An 18,749-nucleotide genomic window follows, 5' to 3' on the forward strand; every position below is an offset into this window, starting at 1 on the left:
TGGGTGGGGGGGGTTAATGTGGAAGGGGGGGTAAGGCTGGGTGGGGGGGGTTAATGTGGAAGGGGGGTAAGGCTGGGTAGGGGGGTAAGGCTGGGTGGAGGGGGTTAATGTGGAAGGGGGGGTAAGGCTGGGTGGGGGTGGTTAATGTGGAAGGGGGGGTAAGGCTGGGTGGGGGGGGTTAATGTGGAAGGGAGGGGGCAAGGCTGGGTGGGGGGGTTAATGTGGAAGTGGGGGGGGCAAGGCTGGGTGGGAGGGAGGGTTAATGTGGAAGTGGGGGGGGCAAGGCTGGGTGGGTGGGAGGGAGGGTTAATGTGGAAGGGAGGGGGCAAGGCTGGGTGGGGGGGTTAATGTGGAAGGGGGGTAAGACTGGGTGGGGGTGGTTAATGTGGAAGGGGGGGCAAGGCTGGGTGGAAGGGAGGGTTAATGTGGAAGTGGGGGGGGGGCAAGGCTGGGTGGGAGGGAGGGTTAATGTGGAAGTGGGGGGCAAGGCTGGGTGGGAGGGAGGGTTAATGTGGAAGTGGGGGGGGCAAGGCTGGGTGGGTGGGAGGGAGGATTAATGTGGAAGTGGGGGGGGGCAAGGCTGGGTGGGGGGGGGTTAATGTGGAAGGGGGGGTAAGGCTGGGTGGGGGGGGTTAATGTGGAAGGGGGGGTAAGGCTGGGTGCGGGGGGTTAATGTGGAAGGGGGGGTAAGGCTGGGTGGGGGGGGTTAATGTGGAAGGGGGGGTAAGGCTGGGTGGGGGGGTTAATGTGGAAGGGGGGGTAAGGCTGGGTGGGGGGGGGTTAATGTGGAAGGGGGGGTAAGGCTGGGTGGGGGGGTTAATGTGGAAGGGGGGGGTAAGGCTGGGTGGAGGGGGTTAATGTGGAAGGGGGGGTAAGGCTGGGTGGGGGGGGGTTAATGTGGAAGGGGGGGGTAAGGCTGGGTGGAGGGGGTTAATGTGGAAGGGGGGGTAAGGCTGGGTGGGGGGGTTAATGTGGAAGGGGGGGTAAGGCTGGGTGGGGGGGGGGGGTTAATGTGGAAGGGAGGGGGCAAGGCTGGGTGGGGGTGGGTTAATGTGGAAGGGAGGGGGCAAGGCTGGGTGGGGGTGGGTTAATGTGGAAGGGAGGGGGCAAGGCTGGGTGGGGGGGTTAATGTGGAAGGGAGGGGGCAAGGCTGGGTGGGGGGGTTAATGTGGAAGGGGGGGTAAGGCTGGGTGGGGGGGGTTAATGTGGAAGGGGGGGTAAGGCTGGGTGGGGGGGTTAATGTGGAAGGGAGGGGGCAAGGCTGGGTGGGGGGGTTAATGTGGAAGGGAGGGGGAAGGCTGGGTGGGGGGGTTAATGTGGAAGGGAGGGGGCAAGGCTGGGTGGGGGGGTTAATGTGGAGGGGGGGCAAGGCTGGGTGGGGGGGTTAATGTGGAAGGGGGGGCAAGGCTGGCTTGGGGGGGGTTAATGTGGAAGGGGGGGCAAGGCTGGCTTGGGGGGGGTTAATGTGGAAGGGGGGGCAAGGCTGGCTTGGGGGGGGTTAATGTGGAAGGGGGGGCAAGGCTGGCTTGGGGGGGGTTAATGTGGAAGGGGGCAAGGCTGGCTTGGGGGGGTTAATGTGGAAGGGGGGCAAGGCTGGCTTGGGGGGGTTAATGTGGAAGGGGGGCAAGGCTGGGTGGGGGTTACTGTGGAAGGGGGGGCAAGGCTGGGTGGGGGGGTTAATGTGGAATGGGGGGCAAGGCTGGGTGGGGGGGTTAATGTGGAATGGGGGGCAAGGCTGGGTGGGGGGGTTAATGTGGAAGGGGGGTAAGACTGGGTGGGGGTGGTTAATGTGGAAGGGGGGGGTTAATGTGGAAGGGGGGGTTAATGTGGAAGGGAGGGGGTAAGGCTGGGTGGGGGGGGTTAATGTGGAAGGGGGGGCAAGGCTGGGTGGGGGGGGTTAATGTGGAAGGGGGGGCAAGGCTGGGTGGGGGGGGTTAATGTGGAAGGGGGGGCATGGGTGGGGGGGGTTAATGTGGAAGGGGCGGCAAGGCTGGGTGGGGGGGTTAATGTGGAAGGGGCGGCAAGGCTGGGTGGGGGGGTTAATGTGGAAGGGGCGGCAAGGCTGGGTGGGGGGGTTAATGTGGAAGGGGCGGCAAGGCTGGGTGGGGGGGTTAATGTGGAAGGGAGGGGCAAGGCTGGGTGGGGAGGTTAATGTGGAAGTGGGGGGCAAGGCTGGGTGGGCGGGCTTAATGTGGAAGGGGGGGGCAAGGCTGGGTGGGGGTGTTATTGTGGAGTGGGGGGCAAGGCTGGGTGGGGGGGTTAATGTGGAGGGGAGGGGGGGCAAGGCTGGGTGGGGGGGTTAATGTGGAGGGGAGGGGGGGGCAAGGCTGAGTGGGGGGGGTTAATGGGGATGGGGGGCACGGCTGAGTGGGAGGGGGGGCAAGGCTGAGGGGGGGGGGGTTAATGGGGAGGGGGGCAAGGCTGAATAGGGGGGGTTAAGGCTGGGTGGGGGGGTTAATGGGGAGGGGGGGCAAGGCTGAATAGGGAGGGGGGTTAATGTGGAGGGAGGGGGGCCGGGGGGAGGAGGCTGGAGGGGGGTTGGGAATGTGGGGGGGCAGTGGGGGGTAAGGGGGGGGCCATGGCTGGAGGGGGAGGGGGGGCCAAGCCTGTGGGGGGGGGTAGGGTTAATGTGGAGGGGTGCCAAGGCTGGGGGGGTTAATGTGGAGGGGGGCCATGGCTGGAGGGGGTTTAATGTGCGGGGGGGGTTAATGTGGAGGGGGAGCCACGGCTAGGGGGGGAGAGAATCTTGAGGGGGGCCGTGTGTGTGGGGGGGGGGGTTAATGTGGAGGGGGGGACCAAGGCTGGAGGGGGTTTAATGTGGAGGGGGAGCCACAGCTGGTGGGAATTAATGTGGAGGGGGGCCAAGCCTGTAGTGGAAGGGGGGGTGGGGTTATGTGGAGGGGGGCCAAGGCTGGGGGGTGGGGATTAATGTGGATGGGGGCGGGGTTAATGTGGAGGAGGGCAGGGCTGGGGGTGGGGTTAATGTGGAGGTGGGGGCAAGGCTGGAGGGAGTTTAATGTGCGGGGGGGCCAAGGCTGGAGGGGGGGGGTTAATGTGTGGGGGGACCAAGGGGGTGGGGGGGGTTAGTGTGGAGGGGGAGCCAAGGCTGGAGGGGGGGGGGGGTTAATGTGGAGCGGGGATAAGGCTTTTGGGGGGCCATGGCTTGGGGGGGCTTAATGTACAGTGGGGCAGGGCTGGGGGGGTTAATTTTCAGTGGGGCAACGCTGGGGGGGTTAATGTGTGTGGGGGGGGGGGCCAATGTGCAGGTAGGCAAGGCTCGTGGGCTGCTTAATGTGGAGGGGGGGGGGGGGGCCAAGGCTGGGGTTGTTTAATCTGGAGGGGGTCCAAGGCTGGACGGTTAATGTGCAGGGGTGCAAGGCTTGGGGGGGATTAATGTACAAGGGGCCAAGGCTTGGTGGGGGGGAATTAATGTGGAGGGGGCCCAAGGCTGGGGGGGGGTATTAATGTGGAGGGGGGGACAAGGCTTGGGGGATGTTAATGTACAAGGGGGCAAGGGTGGGGGGTTAATGTGGAGGGGGGCCAAGGCTCGGGGGGGCCAAAGCTTTGGGGGGGAAATTAATGTGGAGGGGGGGGGAATTAATGTGGAGGAGGGCCAAGGCTTGGGGGGTGGGGGGGAATTAATGTGGAGGGGGACAAGGCTTGGGTGGGTTTAATGTACAAGGGGGCAAGGCTTGGGGCGGGGGGTAATGTGCGGGGGTGCAGGCGGGGGAGTTAGTGTGGAGGGGGGGCGAAGGCTGGTGGGGGGTTTAATGTGGAGGGGGGGCGAAGGCTGGTGGGGGGTTTAATGTGGAGGGGGGGGCCAAGGCTGGGGGGGCTGGGTTTAATGTGGAGGGGGGCCAAGGCTGGGGGGGGTTAATGTACAAGGGGGCAAGGCTGGAGGGGGGGGGAGGGGTTAATGTGCAGGGGTGCAAGGCTTGGGGGGGTTAATGTGGAGAGGGGCCAAGGCTGGAGGGGGTGTGGGTTTAATGTGGAGGGGGGCCAAGGCTGGAGGGGGGTGGGTTTAATGTGGAGGGTGGGCCAAGGCTGGATGGGGGATTAATGTAGAGGGGGGGCTAAGGTTGGGGGGGCGGGGTTAATGTGCAGGTGCAAGGCTGGTGGGTTAATGTGAGGGGGTGCAAATCTTGGGGGGGGTTAATGTGGCGGGGTGGCAAGGCTTGGAGGGTAGGGGTTAATGGGGAGGGGGGCTAAGGCTGGGTGGGGATTAATGTGCGGGGGGGGGGCAAGGCTTGGAGGGGTTAATGTGCAGGGGGGCCAAGGCTGAGGGGGGTTATTGTGTTGGGGGGGTTTTAATGTGGAGGGGGGGCCAATGTGCAGGGAGGCAAGGCTTGTGGGAGGGTTAATGTGCAGGGGTGGGGCAAGGCTTGGGGGCTGCTTAATGTGGAGGAGGGCCAAGGCTGGGGGGTGGTTAATCTGGAGGGAGTCCAAGGCTGGGGGGTGGGGGGAGGTTAATGTGCAGGGTGGGGGCGATGGTTAATGTGGATGGGGGACAAGGCTGGGGGTGCGGGGATATGGCTTGGAGGGGTAAATGTGCAGTGGGGGCAAGGCTGCGGGGTTAATGTGGGGGGGGGATTAATTTGGAGAGGGGGGCCCCAAGGCTGGGGGGGGTGTTAATGTGCGGGTGGGGGGGGGGGCAAAGGCTCGGGGGTTAATGGGTGGGGTGCAGCCAAGGCTGGGGTGGGTTGCTGGGGGTGGGGGGGGGGGGTGGGTGACGTTAATGGAGGGGGGCAAGGCTTGGAGTGGTTAACGGAGGGAGCAAAAGCTGGGGGGGATTAATGCTGGTGGGTTTAATGTGGGGGGGAGTGGGCAAAGGCTGGGGGTCTGGCGTGGTTAATGTGGGGTGGAGTGGGAGATAAGGAATTGAGTTAAGTAAGTGGGCAGTTTCCAGTAAACATGGACTGAATTGCCAAGTGTTCTGGGGAGGGGGCTGTTGGTGATGTTGCATCTGTACTCGATATGGGATTAGTTTATTTAAAGAAAAAATTTAATGAACTGTTTATCGGGGAGGACATAGTTCAGTTTGTGCTGCTTCGGCAGGTCTGGATGGGGGAAGAGGAGGAACTCTATGCAGAATTGGAAACCAATATTCAAGACCAGGATTGTATTTGTCCCTGATCCATTACTGAGAGAAAGCAGGGACCGAGTGGTTAAAAATACCAGCATGTACCCCCTGCAGGGCCTTGAGCAGAAGAAACTGCTATAGCAGGGGGCCTGTTATTTAAATTGTCTGTAGGTTGCATTTTTAAAAATCACTTTGTTCTGATTCCCTTTAAATTAAATTTAGATTTTACATTTCATTCAGTCTCTCTGTGCTCTCTGAGTGGATTGCAGATTAAACCACAATGGCTGCTTCTATGCAGAGGCTGGTGACTGCCTAAATGTTGCTTCGCCTGTGTTATGCAGGCTTCTTTACCGGTTATAATTTCAAGAAGAAACAGAAACTCGGATGCCCGGTGAAAAATTATGCAGTTAATTTATGATCTTTCCCATTTGAGTGTCTTTATTTTTTTTTTCAAAATAAAATCCCAACTGGTTTGCTTGAGCATGCTCACCGTAGATTGCATTCTGCATCTGGCCAGTTGTGCTGTTTGTGGAAAGCTGGCCCTCGTCCAGTCACTTTGGAGAGCTCTTGTCACTTTCTAGTAGACCAGTGCTGGGCAGGGACGGTGAATAAATCGCTAATCTGCATGCTCGCTCGAGGAGACCAAATAATTACATAGAATGTACAACACAGAAAGAGGCCATTTGGCCCAACTGGTTCATGCCGGTGTTTAAGCTTCACGCAAGCTTCCTCCCGTCTTCCATCATCTAACCCTATCAGCATAACCTTCTGTTCCTTTCTCCCTCCTGTACGTATCTAGTTTTCCCTTAAATGCTTCAAGCTACTTGCCTCAACTATTCCATGTGGTGAGATGTTCCAAATTGTCATAGGTAGAGAGAGTCATAGAGTTATACAGCACAGAAACAGGCCCTTCGGCCCAACGTGTCGACCATCAAGTACCCATCCATTCTAATCCCATTTTCCCAGACTTGGCCCGTAGCCTTGTATGCTATGGCGTTTCAAATGCTCATCGAAATACTTCTTAAATGCTGTGAGGATTTCTGCCTGTACCACCCCTTCAGGCAGTGAACAGTGTAACAGTTCTCCGGTAAAGAAATTTCTCTTGAATTCCCTGTTGGACTCATTAGTGAATATCTTTTATATTTATGACCCTTAGTTTTGGACTCCCCCACAATTGGAAACATTGTCTCTACACCTATCATAACAAACCTGTTTGTAAGTTTTATTAGGTCACCTCTCGGCCTTCTCTTTTCTAGAGGCCCAGCCTTTTCTGATGACTATAACCTCTCAGTTCTGGCATTGCCCTTGTAAACCTCATTGCCTCTTCTCCAGTGCCTTTATATCCTTATCGAAAAAGATGGAAAGGGGGAAGAAAAGAACAATGCCAGGTCCGTCTAAGGATACATGGAGGGACCGAATGAGCAGATTTAAATTGCGTTGCCTCGATGTATTAGAAATGCTGTAGTTTGCATTCCAATTCCAAATGCAATGAATAATAATCCTTTTCATTCTGAATACTTCAGCCTTCAGTGAAACATGTCTCTGGATAAATTGCCCATGGCCAAAGGCTCCAGCAAAGGTCTGAAGGAGGGGATGAGCAGGGTGTCGGTCAAATTGGAGAATTTGCCAGATGGTCGGTATGGACAAGCCGAGAAAAGAAATCCTATGGGAAGTGTTGGGAAGAACCAACGGGTGTTGCTTGGAGAGTCGGAGAAAGATTCTGGATTTTCAGGTAATGGGAAGCACAGGGGATTCAGCAAAGATTTGGAAAGCTCATTATAGCCCCTTTCTTTCTGTAGAATTTTGCAATAACCTTGTTTAACCATTGGATTAGGATCCTGAAGGAGACTGGGTGCCATATTTACCAGTTTACCCATTTGAGGTCGGACAGTAGATGTTGAGTGACAGCACTCAGTTGCAACTGTTGGGATTGCAACAAGCAGCCTGTAGCCTGTATGTTCACTAGAATGGGGGACAAACCTTTACCAGTATAACATTAGGAATACACCACATGACATCAGAGCCTGTTCAATAAGATCATGGCAGATCTTCTACCTCAACTACACTTTCCCACCCTATCCCTTGATTCCCTTAGTGTCCAAAAATCTATTTGATCAGAGAATCATGGAAAGTTTACAGCACAGAAAGGCCACTTGGCCCATCGTGTCTGCGTCGGCTGAAAAACGATCCCACCTTCCAGCATTTGGTCCATGGCCCTGCAGATTACACACTAGAGGTGCATATCCAGACTCCTTTTGAATGAGTTGAGGGTTTCTGCCTCAACTACCCTTTAAGGTAGTGAGTTCCAGACCCCCACCACCCTCTGGTTGAAAAAAAGTTTTCCTCATCTCCCCTCTAATTTTTCTACCAATCACTTTAAATCTATGCCTCCTAGTCACTGACCTCTCTACTAAGGTGAATAGACCCTTCACCTGCACTTTATCCAGGCCCCTCATAATCTTGTACATTTCAATCAGATCTCCCCTCAGCCTTCACTGTTCCAAGGAGAACAACCCCAGCCTATCCAGTCTTTCCTCATAGCTGCATTTTTCCAGTCCCGGCAACATCCTTGTAAATCTCCTCTGTACCCTCTCTAGTGCAATTACATCCTTTCTGTAATGAGGTGACCAGAACTGCACACAGTACTCAAGTTGTGGCCCAACTAATGAGTTATACAGTTCCAGCATAACCTCCCTGCACTTGCATTCTATACCTTGGCTAATAAAGGAAAGGATTCCATATGACTTCTTAAGCACCTTATTGCCCTGTCCTGCTACCTTCAGGGATCTGTGGACACTCACGCCGAAGTCCCTCACTTCTACACCTCCCAGTATTTTCCCATTAATCGTGTATTCCTTTGCCTTGTTTGACCTCCCGAATGCATCACCTCACACTTCTCCGGGTTGAATTCCATTTGCCACTTTTCTGCCTATCTGACCAGACCATCAGTATCCTCGCTATCTACCACACGGCCAATCTTTGTGTCGTCTGCAAACAATCTGATCATGCCCACATTTACGTCCAAATCGTTGATATATACCACAAAAAAGATCTCTTGAATATACCGATGTCCTCTGGGGCAGGGAATTCCAAATACTCACACCACCTGAGTGAAGAAATTTCTCCTCAGTCCTAAATGGTCAATCCTTTATCCTGAGACAACAGCCGCTAGTTCTAGACAGGAGGAAACAGCCCCTTGGCATCTACCCTGTCAAGTCCTTTCAGAATTTTCTACATTTCTTTGAGATAACCAACAGCAGAAAATGCTGGAAGTGCACTCTGGCACAGCCAGCCTTTGTGGAGAGTATAGACAGGTTAATGTTTCAGCTGTGGACTCCGTTTCAAAACTGTTCCACACCTGAAAAGCAAACTTGTCCGTTCTTTCCACAGATGTTGGCTGACACACTGAGGGTTTCCATTATTTTCTGTTTTCCAATACCTGCAGGATTTTGCTATTATCCCTTTTTTTAAAAAAATCTAGCACATCTGTCCCTCACCTGTTCTGAAAGCAGAATTAACTCCAACCCTCAGCGCCCCCCCCTCGGACAACTCTCCACTCTAGGTTGCAGACATGACGGTCGGTGTATAATTCTTACAGCTGCATAACCCATTGCAGAGAAATGCTGTTTCCATGACTTCAGATTCCTCCCATCCCCTGTGGTTTTCTATTGTGTTCGAGGCCATGGTTATATTAGGATCAGAGCTGTTCTTGCATCTGCTCCTGCAGGGCAGGTCATGGATGTGCTTCTATCTTGTGCTGTCGTCTGTCACATAATTAGATTTAAAAGGCATTTAATGTAATGACTTGTTAGCAAAGACCATGGATTTAAAGGGGCTGTCGGGAGGTGGATACAACTTTGGATAAGAGGCAGGGAGTAGTAGTTAATGGTCATTTTCATACTGAAGGCAAGCATGCTGTGGTATACAGTACTAAATGGCAGCATTTTAAAGGGGGTGTAGGAGTAGAGACCTGGGGGTTCAGAAGCACAAATCTTTGAAGGTGGCTGGTCAAGTTGATAAGGCTGTTTTTAAAAAAGCTTATGGGATCCTTGGTTTTATTACATAGAGGCAATAGAGTACAAAAGCAAAGTAGTTATGCTAAACTTAAAAAAAATAAATAAATACTGGTTAGACCTCCAGTTGCAGTATTGTATTCATAAGAACATAGAGAATTGGAGCAGGAGTAGACCATATGGTCCCCCCTTCAAGCCTGCTCCACCATTCAATAAACTCATGACTGATCTTTGACATTAACTTCACTTTCCTGCCCAATCCCCATATCCATTGATTCCCTTAGAGTCCAACGATCCTATCGATCTCATTCTTGAATTACTCAACAATTGAGCATCCACCGCCCTCTGGAGTAGAAAATTCCAAACCCTTGAAGAAATTTCTATCCTCCTCAGTCTAAAATGGCTGACCCCATATCCTGAGACTGTGGCACCCCCTAGTAAACCTACATTTATGTAACACTTTGTCTGAGAAACATTCCAAAGCACATTGCCTACAAAGAATTACTTTCGAATGCAGTCCCTGCTGTGTAGGAAAACATGACAGCCATTTTGTACACAGCAAGATCCCACAGGCGGCAGCTAAATGAGTGGCCAGTGAATTTTTTTTTCTTTGGTTTGTTGGCTGAATTCTGGAAGCTATGCTTTAGGAACGATGTCGAGGCCTTGAAGAGGGTCAGGAGGAGATTTATTAGAATGCTAGCAGGGCACAGGGACTTGTTACATGGCGAGACTAGAGAGGCTTGAATTATTCTCTTTAGACCAGAGACGGTAAGGGGAGATTTAATAGAGGTATTCCAAATTATGAAGGGCTTTGATAGAAACTTCCCACTGGTAGGAGGGTCATAACTAGAGGACGCAGACTTAAAATAATTGGCAAAAGTATCAGGGTGAGATGAGGAGAAATTCTTTTACACAGCAAGTTGTGATCTGGAGTGCACTGCCTGAAGGGGTGGTGGAAGTAGATGCCATAGTAACTTTCAAGAGGGAGTTGGATCAATACTTGAATGGGAAGAATTGCAGGACTGTGGGGAAAGTAGGACTTTGTTTTGCCCCTTGAAAGAGTCGGCACAGGTATGATGGGCTGTATGGTTCCATGGTCAGCAGGCAAAGATTAGTTTCCATGATGATTTTTGGAGCTATTTGATCCTTACTTAGTTTGTATTGTCTCTGCATCATTTTGTTAGCTGTGCCACTTTTTCTCTGCCTTGTTCTCAGACTCGGGATCGGAATATCTGAGTGCGCTGGAACAGACTGACTCAGAGGATCAGTCCTCACGCAAGAGGCCAGCAGTTTTCAATCATGTGGAGAAGACCACTGCTGCACAAAGCTCACTCTCCAACTTGACTCCTGTCTACATTGTGAAGAATGTCCTTCTGAAAGAGGTACAGACCCTCCCTACTCCACAGTCCTCTGTAGTAAACCCTCTTAAGATGTGGGTCGGGCCAGGAAAAATGTAGGGACACATCATGCAGTCATGGTCTAAAAGGGGCGTACATGGGTAGACTCTGCAGCTTCACCTAACATACACTCTTAGAGGTGAGTGCAGAGGTCACTTCGAGAGCAAATGGTTTTAATAAATGACATGTGGACTGCTCTTGTTCTCTGGAGAGCCTGAGTTGGCCTCAGTGCCCAAGGCTAGTAGTGGGAGGGATGGATCAGCCAGTGTTCCTGATCATTACAGTGGCCCTCTTACTGGAGATCTCTCATCTGTGCTTTGATCTAGTGAGGAGGCTGTGATGCCACCCCATTGAGAATAGTTTGCCAAAGCTTGCTGTCTAGATTCACATGAAAATGTGGCCCTATGGAACTGTACCCCAGTGGGAGTGATTGCCTTCAGGACAGGAGCAGGAAAGGCCTTGCGAATGAGAAACAGTTGGAGTGGGTAGATGGTGTGGATCCTCTGCTTGCACGCTGGCAAATGAGTGTTGTGGACAATAGTTCCCATTCACTAAAGGGCAGCTCCACTTTCTGTTCAAAGCACTGGGAGTGAAAATAGTAATACACTCAGGTTATGTGAAAGGTTTAACACCTCGGTAAGTTGTAACCATCTCAGCATGTTCAAGCAATATTGACATTCATTTCAAAGAGAATATTTGTTTTGTCAAGAGAAAGACACTTGCCAGTGAAAGATCAAATGGCCAAGACCTACTCTGCCTAGTTCCAGTTTTGTAATCCAGAGCCAGGATTCTGACTTTGTATTGGACTAAACCAGAGAAAACCCTCTACTACCGATAGTGCTGGGAATCCTGGCCGAGCTATTGTTATTCTGTGTGTGTTCACTGCTTGCACTGGGTGCTCACTGGCAGTTGCCATGCAAATGTTGATTAGATGCACTGATTCAATATTCATGTTAAATTCTGTCTTGTTGCACACTCGCATTGAATAGATGGGTGACTTGCATGGAGTGGATGCGCAGGGGCCAGTTGTACAGTCGCAAGCAGCGGCGATCCCGTTAAGCCATTAGATTTTAATTCTGCTTTTCCTATTGGTGTTTTGAACAGCCTTTGTCCGTTCCAACAAGGAGCCAGCTTGTTCGCGCTCAGCTACAGACCTGGGGGAGTCGACACTCGCTTGGTGCACCAGCAGGCCAGACCCGAGTGGTCTTCATCCGACAGCCTTTGGCAACTTCTTTGAAATCCCAGAAGACTGAGGCAAAGGCCACCTACCTTCCGATATTAAACTCCTACCCAAGGATAGCCCCTCACCCAGACAAAAGTCGGGACGACAGTGGCAGCCAAGTTCAGATGGGGTACCGTGTGGCTCAGGATGACAGGACAGCAGATCACAGCAAGAGCACACGGTTGTGCCTGGACGAGGCGGGAATTCCCTTGCAGCAAACTTCCAGAAAAGACCAAACCTCGCATGTAGCACCAGTGGGCAACTGTCGGCAAGCTGAGAGTGCTCAGCAGCCATCCTGGTTTGGAGTAACAAACTTAAGTCAGTTTGACCTTTCGGTCTCCCCATCGCCGGTACTCTCTCCAAATCTTGGTTCTCAGTCTGAATCCTCGGAGTCTTTGTACTCCTGGTCGTCGTCCTCCTCCTGCTCTTCTTCCTCCCCCTCCCCCTCCGTATTTTCCCGAGCTCCGAGCGCCCAGTCACCCGGTGGCGACACAAGACCAGTTACCAGAGTCTCCAGGCGGGCAGTCCCCAGTGCTGCCAAGCAGCGGCGTTTCCGCAACACAGTGGAGATCCTGAGCCGGTCAGGGCTGCTGGAGATCACGCTGAAAACCAAGGACCTGATCCGACAGAACGGCAGCGCCCAGCAGCAAATTGATGAGCTGAAGGAGCATGTCCGGCTCTTCTGCAGCGCCGTGCGGAGCAGTGACTCGCGGGCCCTGCTGAGACTGCAGGAGGCCATGAAATGCTCCGGGGGTTACATGCCGACAGACAGCAGCCTCTCCACCACCACCACCTCGGCCACAAAGCAGACGCTTGAAGCCACTTCCGAGTGTGCGCCACTGCCTTGAACAGGGGACCTTGCTGTGTGGGGATCAGGCAGGAAAATGGAATTGAACTTATTGAATGATGGAGCAGGCTCGAGGGACTGTACGGTCTACTACTTTTGCCTGTAACTGTCTCCTACAAAAGTGACCACGGATACTGGGTGCGTCTGGGGTTCTCCCAGACTCCAGATTTTAAAAAAAAAAATTCTCCTTTTTACAGGTTTTTACTCTCTTTGCTATTTTAGCAGAGGCGGTTGAGTCTCCACAGAAATGTATTTATTTGCTGTAAGTTCCGAGTTGGCTGAAGAACTGTCATCGCTTTTTGTTTGACCGGTTCCCATGGTAGTTCTGCTGGGATGAGATCTCAGTTACTCGTAATGCTACTTGTGCTGGTTTTGGTTCAGAGCAGCAGACCTGGTGTTAACTGGTGCACAAGAACACAGCTTGACCCCTCCCTCGTGGCGCATTAGCATGGCTCAGCAGTCAGAAGATCCAACTTTCAGGGGAGAACCACAATGTCATGAGTGCTGTCCTTTGGGCGAGACATTTAAACCGAGGCCCGGCCTGTCCCCTCAGGTGAATGTTAAGGATAGCAGTGTACTGTTGGAAGAGCAGGGGAGTTCTCCCAGTCATGTGGTCAACCTTCCTTCCTTTGATCAACATCACCAGACAAAAACCCAGGTTGGCTGCTGATTCATCTCGCTGCACTTTGTGGAACTTTGAAGTGCATGAGATGGTTGTAATGATTATCAACATAAGTCACTGATTTCACAGTAATTAAATAGACATGTTTCTGACCAGGAGCAAGGTTCAACATCAGGATGGGAATTTTTAGTTTAAGCATTGACATGACCTGTAGCAAGAGCAGGAGTGACAAGTGGGCGGGACTTAGTTTGTGAGCCGTTGAGTTTCTCAGTACATGGTCGTGTTCAAGGTGTGATTTAGACTTGAGGTTCAGGCCCTAATTAGGCTGTGGGAACTGTAAATAGTGCAGCACAGGCATCAAGGGAAGGACTCCTTGATTGTGACCTATAGAGCTGAGGTATTGCCTGACCAGGCGGATGTTAAAGATCCCACAGCAGTTGATCAGCACTGCTAAAGTTCAGATCAACTTGTTGATTTATTTCATTATGGGATCTTGCTGTGTGAAAATGGTTGCCATTTTCTTCTACATAAATAATTTACTGTACATGAAGCCCTTTTGAGAAGGTCCTGATAGATGCAATGAAATGCTGTTATAAATGCAAGCCTTTTGATTAATCTGGACAGAGACTTTCCCTTTGTCACTGACTGAGTCTTGCATTTGCAGGAAAAGTCAGACATTATTAAAAAAATAATTTCGTGTATGTATTGGCACAGTCACCAGTCCCAGAATTGGGAAGCCTCCCTCATTCTCAGTCTGACTTTGTGCAAGGGGTCTCCTGGGTCTGGTTTAGTTTTTTTAAAATATAAATTTAATGTTTGGGGTAGCTTTGTTCCTGATCTGTAGAAACAAATTGTTCAGGTTACTGGGAAAGGAGGTGAGGTTCTGTGCATTGGGGGGGTGGGGGAGAGAGAATGGGTCTGAGTGTGTTAACTGTTACCAATTTTTGTACAGTTTCTGCAAATAAAGTTTGAGTGGACATTTTGGAGATGTTAATTTGTTAAGCTGCATTGGAATTTATAGTGGAAAAAGTTGATGGGATTTGCTTGCCGATTTTAATATATTGTAGATTATGGTGGTATGATCTGAGAGGCAAGGCAAGGGAACTTTCCACAGCAATCTTCGCATTAGGCCATTGCCCTATTTCTCCCCTCTCCCTAGGCTCTTGTTGAGCTGTGTGCTTGGAGGTACACAGATTCATTTTGTCCCTCACTCCCATCCCCTTGGATTGTGATCGGTATTGCAGGCAGCCAAAGGAAGCCGTGACTGAAATGCTGGTGGGTGAGGAATGGGCAAAGCTGCTTCGTCACAATAGGAACCTTTGCCAGCTGCAGAATGATGCACAAGGAGAGGAGATAACCTTACAGGCCAGTGACCTAAGCAATAGGGTGGCGATGAACTGCAGGAACTATTCTTGTACTCTGTGCTGTATAGGTATAGCTGATTAAACTCCAGCAGTACCCTAACCCTTTGCTTTGCCAATCTATGCTTAAGCTCTCTAGGCTTGGGTATTTTAGGATGAGTCCTTGAAGGAAGCAGACAGATACCATGTTCTTACTGCCTCGTTCCTAAATGGCATCTAAACAGTTTGACCAAAAATCCTAGTTCCTGCGAACAACTCACAAGTGCCATCCTGTGACTGAAGGCAAGTACTACAATGAAGTTAGATATCACCGCAGTGCCCTAAAATAGCTGCAATCTGACTGCAACTATCTCTGTCTGGAGGGGAGAGGCCACCATTGTCCTTTGCGGCAATAGTTTACAATAAAATACCCCAAGGTAGAGAGACTATTTGGAACATCTGCAGTAGTTTATTTAAGTGCAGCATTTTCTTTTAAGAGGGTAAGACTCTGCACTAGGATGGGTTCACTGACAGGAAGCTGGCTCTGTTTCTCAGTATCAAGCTGCAGATGGAGCACAACAGCAAAAACACCTGCTGGAATCATGGAGTGATACTTCCCTCGGAATTCCTGCTGCGTGTAAGAGCAAATGTGGGAGAGACCGTACCTCCTACTCCCTCTCCAGTGGGACTAGTCAGTAAACTCCCAGCAATTTGAAGTGCTTTGAGACCCATTGACGTGTTCTATAAATGCCTCTGCCTGTCAGTCATGGAGTGTAAACTAGAGAAATATTAAAGACGTAAGCAGCCCAGCGGTTCTATTACTATTTATTTGGGTATTAGTTAAAGTCAATACAATTTACTATGCGTTACTAATTCTATGCAAAGATTCTCCATGATGTAGGCTGATTTTCTGCTGTCGGGAACACGATTCTTCTCTGATCCTCCTCTTTAACAGTAGAAATCCCAGTCCTACAAACACAGGTGGGCATTGTCAAACAGTTTGTAATAAACATCTTTTTGACCACTAATTCTTCCCCCTCCCCCGACTACCCCCATTGACAATTGACTCCCACTGCAGTTTACGTCAGCATCAGTCAGCCTCCGATGTCTCACCTAATTGATCATCCTTCATGTACGAGCCGAGCCCTGGAGAGGCAGCAGACAATTCAAATGTAGGCATTATCACAATCAAACCCAATGCGCGCACATCCTTACGAGCAGGGGTCCCTGGCCAGTGATCAGGAGCTGGAATCCTGGTTGATTTTCCCCTCCTGCCTTTATTTTCTTCTCTAAAGGCCAGTTGTTTTCCACTTACTGCTGCCCTAGCACAGATCAGCCTAGACATGAGGCAAGTCTGGAGTTCTCATGGATGCTATAGCCTAATCCCACACTGGGTGTGGCAATAGTGAAGTAAGAGTGGAGTATACTGGAAACACAGGAGAGATGCCCATCAGACAAACACTAACTTGTCTGTTCTCTCTGGTGCTAAATGACTTGAGTGTTTCCAGCATTTTCTGTTCTTATTCCCAACTACTGCTGGCAGGAGGGGGTGTTGAGAGAAGAAGCCACCTTTGTTATGTAAACAGCATTACATAATCTTGAGTGCTCTGCTGTGCCAGCTGACACAATAGATAAAGATAAAACAGTGTAAAGAAGTCAAGTGCACTTACCACTGTTGGCATTTCCACAAGTTCTGTTGCCAGATGTTGGCTCTCCCTCACAATTGATTTTGGGAAAAATCCAAGAACTGCTGACTGTTCCCCGAAATAATCACCTTGAACCTAAACAGAGACACGGGTCAGTTTCACCGGCCCATCTCTCAGGCTCTGGTCAGTCTCGCGCAGACACCAGACAGACACTGGCAATAGGTGCCAAAGTCAGTCCCAGAGCCAAAAGTTAATGAGGGGCAGCAATCTGTCCCAGCACTGAACACCTAAACAAACTCACAGTGCCTTGCCAGAAATTGCATCCCTTCCCTTTCAGTTTTCCATACACGTAAACGATCTGTCCTTGACGGATGTTGATGAACCTGCAGTCAGGACCAGTGTAATCTGCCAGTGCTCGGCCCATTGAAATTGGATCTACAAAGAAAACACAATGTTTTAATAGAGTGTAGCCCAGGTATTATTTATCAGCCTTTTGAGGGGAAGAAGTCCTGATCTTTATCCAATGCACGTGTTTGGATGCTGGAAGAGGATCAGCTGGGTCTTAGCTGTGACCATTCTTTTAAATCTGCCAACATTACGTGTCTAGGTCCACACGACAAGAACAGTGAAGCCAGGCACGAAATTGCACCTTCAGCAGAGAAACAGGAGCCAGTGATGAACTGACATGTCCAGCAACGACCCCGAGTGAAAGCTGCCCGCATCAACACAAACAAACAAGGATTGTCAAAGTGAAATCAGCTGCTTTTTTTTTGTAATTCTGTTCATTCTCCAACCACTGGAAAGAGTCTCACCTTATTCACCATCAAAATTATGACGAGTTTTCATACTACAAGGAGAAACTGTTCCCATTGGCAAGAACGTTGAAAAATAGAGGACTCCGATTTAAGAGAATTGGCAAAAGAGCTGGGGGGAGGGTGGTAGATGAGACCTTTTTACACAGCAAGTTTGTTATGATCTGGAATGCACTGCCTGACGAGCAGATTCAACAGCAACTTTCAAAAGGAAAATGAATACTTGAAAAGGAAAATTTCACAAGGTCAGAGAGTGGGGCTAATTGGCTAGATTTTTCAAAGACAATACAGGCACAGTGGGCCGAATGGCCTCCTGCAACATGGAATGAAAAATATATTTCCAGTTGTTGCAATTTGTTTATTTCTTGGCTTAACAAGATTTTTATTCGATAATGCTGCTACCTCCCAAGGTTTCATTTAAGCTGACTCCCACAGTTCAGCAGATACCGTTTAGCTTAGCTGCATTGAGAATTACTCACGGCTGCATTCTTCATCGGCGCACAGCTTTCTGTCTGCCAGTTTATGCATCACTTCGCCCCTAGTGGATAGGACACCACCAGCGCAGAAAACAATCACACAAAAGGCCGATGCTGTCAGAGACATCCCAATCTGCATTTTGTTGCATCCACCAGAAATTCTAAACCCTCAGCGAAAGGGAGAGCAGAGACAGCTTTGGGTAAAATACTGAGTCTGTGGCCTCCCAGGAGCCCCGGCTTAATGTTTGCTCAGCTTAATGAATTGGTGTAGCAAGCCAGAAAAACTTTGCGGAATGTCCTTCCCGACAGGAACTGGCCCGAAGCACAAATCACAAGAACAATCGCCCTTTTATAAACTCTAAGCACGGCTGTGTTTATACCTTCTCAACATGGTATAAAAATATTTCTCTAATTCTGATGTTTGATTTGAAAAGCTTGTTTGGAATATTGAGTGGTTTATTTATTTATTTTTTAAAGAAAGGTTTTATCTTCTTTAGGAAGTATTAGAATGAACCACACTGGCAATACCCCTCACACCTGACATCCTTAAGCACATCAGTCCCTTTCACACTACTTGTTAGATTTACTAGCACTGGGAATGGTTCAAAACTTAAGTTCAGTGCTAAACATTCCCAGAGCAAATACCTCACTGAGTAGTACCTCAGCAAGAACAAACTGCGTGACTGACTTCACAGAGTTGCAAACAGCAAAGAGAGCTACCAGCTCCCAGCTCAATCAGGATGAAGACTAAGCATAAGATGGTCTGAACTTTTGTACAAACTATCTTAAAGTTAACAAAAGGGAAAAACAGCGTTACATACAGAGTAAAGCTCCCTCGACACTGTCCCCATCAAACACTCGAAGGGCAGATACAGCTTGGGGTTAAATATAAAGTACCCTCTACAAAGAGAAAAAAGAAAACGGGGTTAGATACACAGTAAAGCTCCCTCTACAATGCCCTAACATGAGTGCCCCTACTGTCCTGCTTCACTTCCCTTCAGACATTAGCGATTTGTGAGATCTGGCCTCTTTGAAAGAAAATTTAAAAAGGTGTTAGATAGAGGTCACTCCTGGATTGGTGCCATGTGCCCACACTAGGATCAGGACTGTCATCTCCTGAACTCTGTGTTGGTATCACTAATTTCAGCACCAGTTCTCATGGTCCCCTCACTGGAAGACTTATTGAAAGCCCAGAGAAATGGTGCAAACTGATTATTAAAGCTGTTCCTTCATGATTTCTGCCAATGGGAGAAATTCCCTCCCCTCAGAATATAAAGGGGAAAAAAAAAAACAG

The 18,749-nt window shown here is 50.1% G+C and overlaps 2 protein-coding genes across 2 annotated transcripts; one reads left to right on the top strand and one right to left on the bottom strand.

Annotated features, from left to right (window-relative positions):
• Positions 1 to 4,894: 4,894 nt before the first annotated feature.
• LOC137359109 (CLOCK-interacting pacemaker-like) lies at positions 4,895 to 15,310 on the top strand. The gene is made up of 4 exons (XM_068025191.1): positions 4,895 to 5,247; positions 6,604 to 6,812; positions 10,309 to 10,475; positions 11,595 to 15,310. Exons 2-4 carry the CDS (start codon positions 6,617 to 6,619, stop codon positions 12,558 to 12,560), a joined length of 1,329 nt encoding a protein of 442 aa, XP_067881292.1. The 5' UTR covers positions 4,895 to 5,247; positions 6,604 to 6,616; the 3' UTR covers positions 12,561 to 15,310.
• Positions 15,311 to 15,334: 24 nt separating this feature from the next.
• LOC137359110 (melanoma-derived growth regulatory protein-like) lies at positions 15,335 to 18,228 on the bottom strand. Its single transcript, XM_068025192.1, has 4 exons — positions 17,459 to 18,228; positions 16,469 to 16,602; positions 16,192 to 16,302; positions 15,335 to 15,490 (listed from the first exon to the last, which is right to left on the bottom strand). The coding sequence occupies exons 1-4, from the start codon at positions 17,592 to 17,594 to the stop codon at positions 15,470 to 15,472; spliced, it is 402 nt and encodes a 133-aa protein (XP_067881293.1). The 5' UTR covers positions 17,595 to 18,228; the 3' UTR covers positions 15,335 to 15,469.
• Positions 18,229 to 18,749: the final 521 nt, after the last annotated feature.

This window comes from Heterodontus francisci, unplaced genomic scaffold (assembly GCF_036365525.1).
Source record: "Heterodontus francisci isolate sHetFra1 unplaced genomic scaffold, sHetFra1.hap1 HAP1_SCAFFOLD_2178, whole genome shotgun sequence".
Classification (NCBI taxonomy): domain Eukaryota; kingdom Metazoa; phylum Chordata; class Chondrichthyes; order Heterodontiformes; family Heterodontidae; genus Heterodontus; species Heterodontus francisci.

Coding starts and splice junctions, on each gene's coding strand:
- LOC137359110 (XM_068025192.1), bottom strand. CDS start 17,594: ATGCAGATTGGGATGTCTCTGACAGCATCGGCCTTTTGTGTGATTGTT. Junction 16,603..17,458: donor CGCCGATGAAGAATGCAGCC/GTGAGTAATTCT, acceptor TTTTCTTTGTAG/ATCCAATTTCAATGGGCCGA. Junction 16,303..16,468: donor GCAATTTCTGGCAAGGCACT/GTGAGTTTGTTT, acceptor GTCTCTGTTTAG/GTTCAAGGTGATTATTTCGG.
- LOC137359109 (XM_068025191.1), top strand. CDS start 6,617: ATGTCTCTGGATAAATTGCCCATGGCCAAAGGCTCCAGCAAAGGTCTG. Junction 6,813..10,308: donor GAAAGATTCTGGATTTTCAG/GTAATGGGAAGC, acceptor CCTTGTTCTCAG/ACTCGGGATCGGAATATCTG. Junction 10,476..11,594: donor AGAATGTCCTTCTGAAAGAG/GTACAGACCCTC, acceptor TGTTTTGAACAG/CCTTTGTCCGTTCCAACAAG.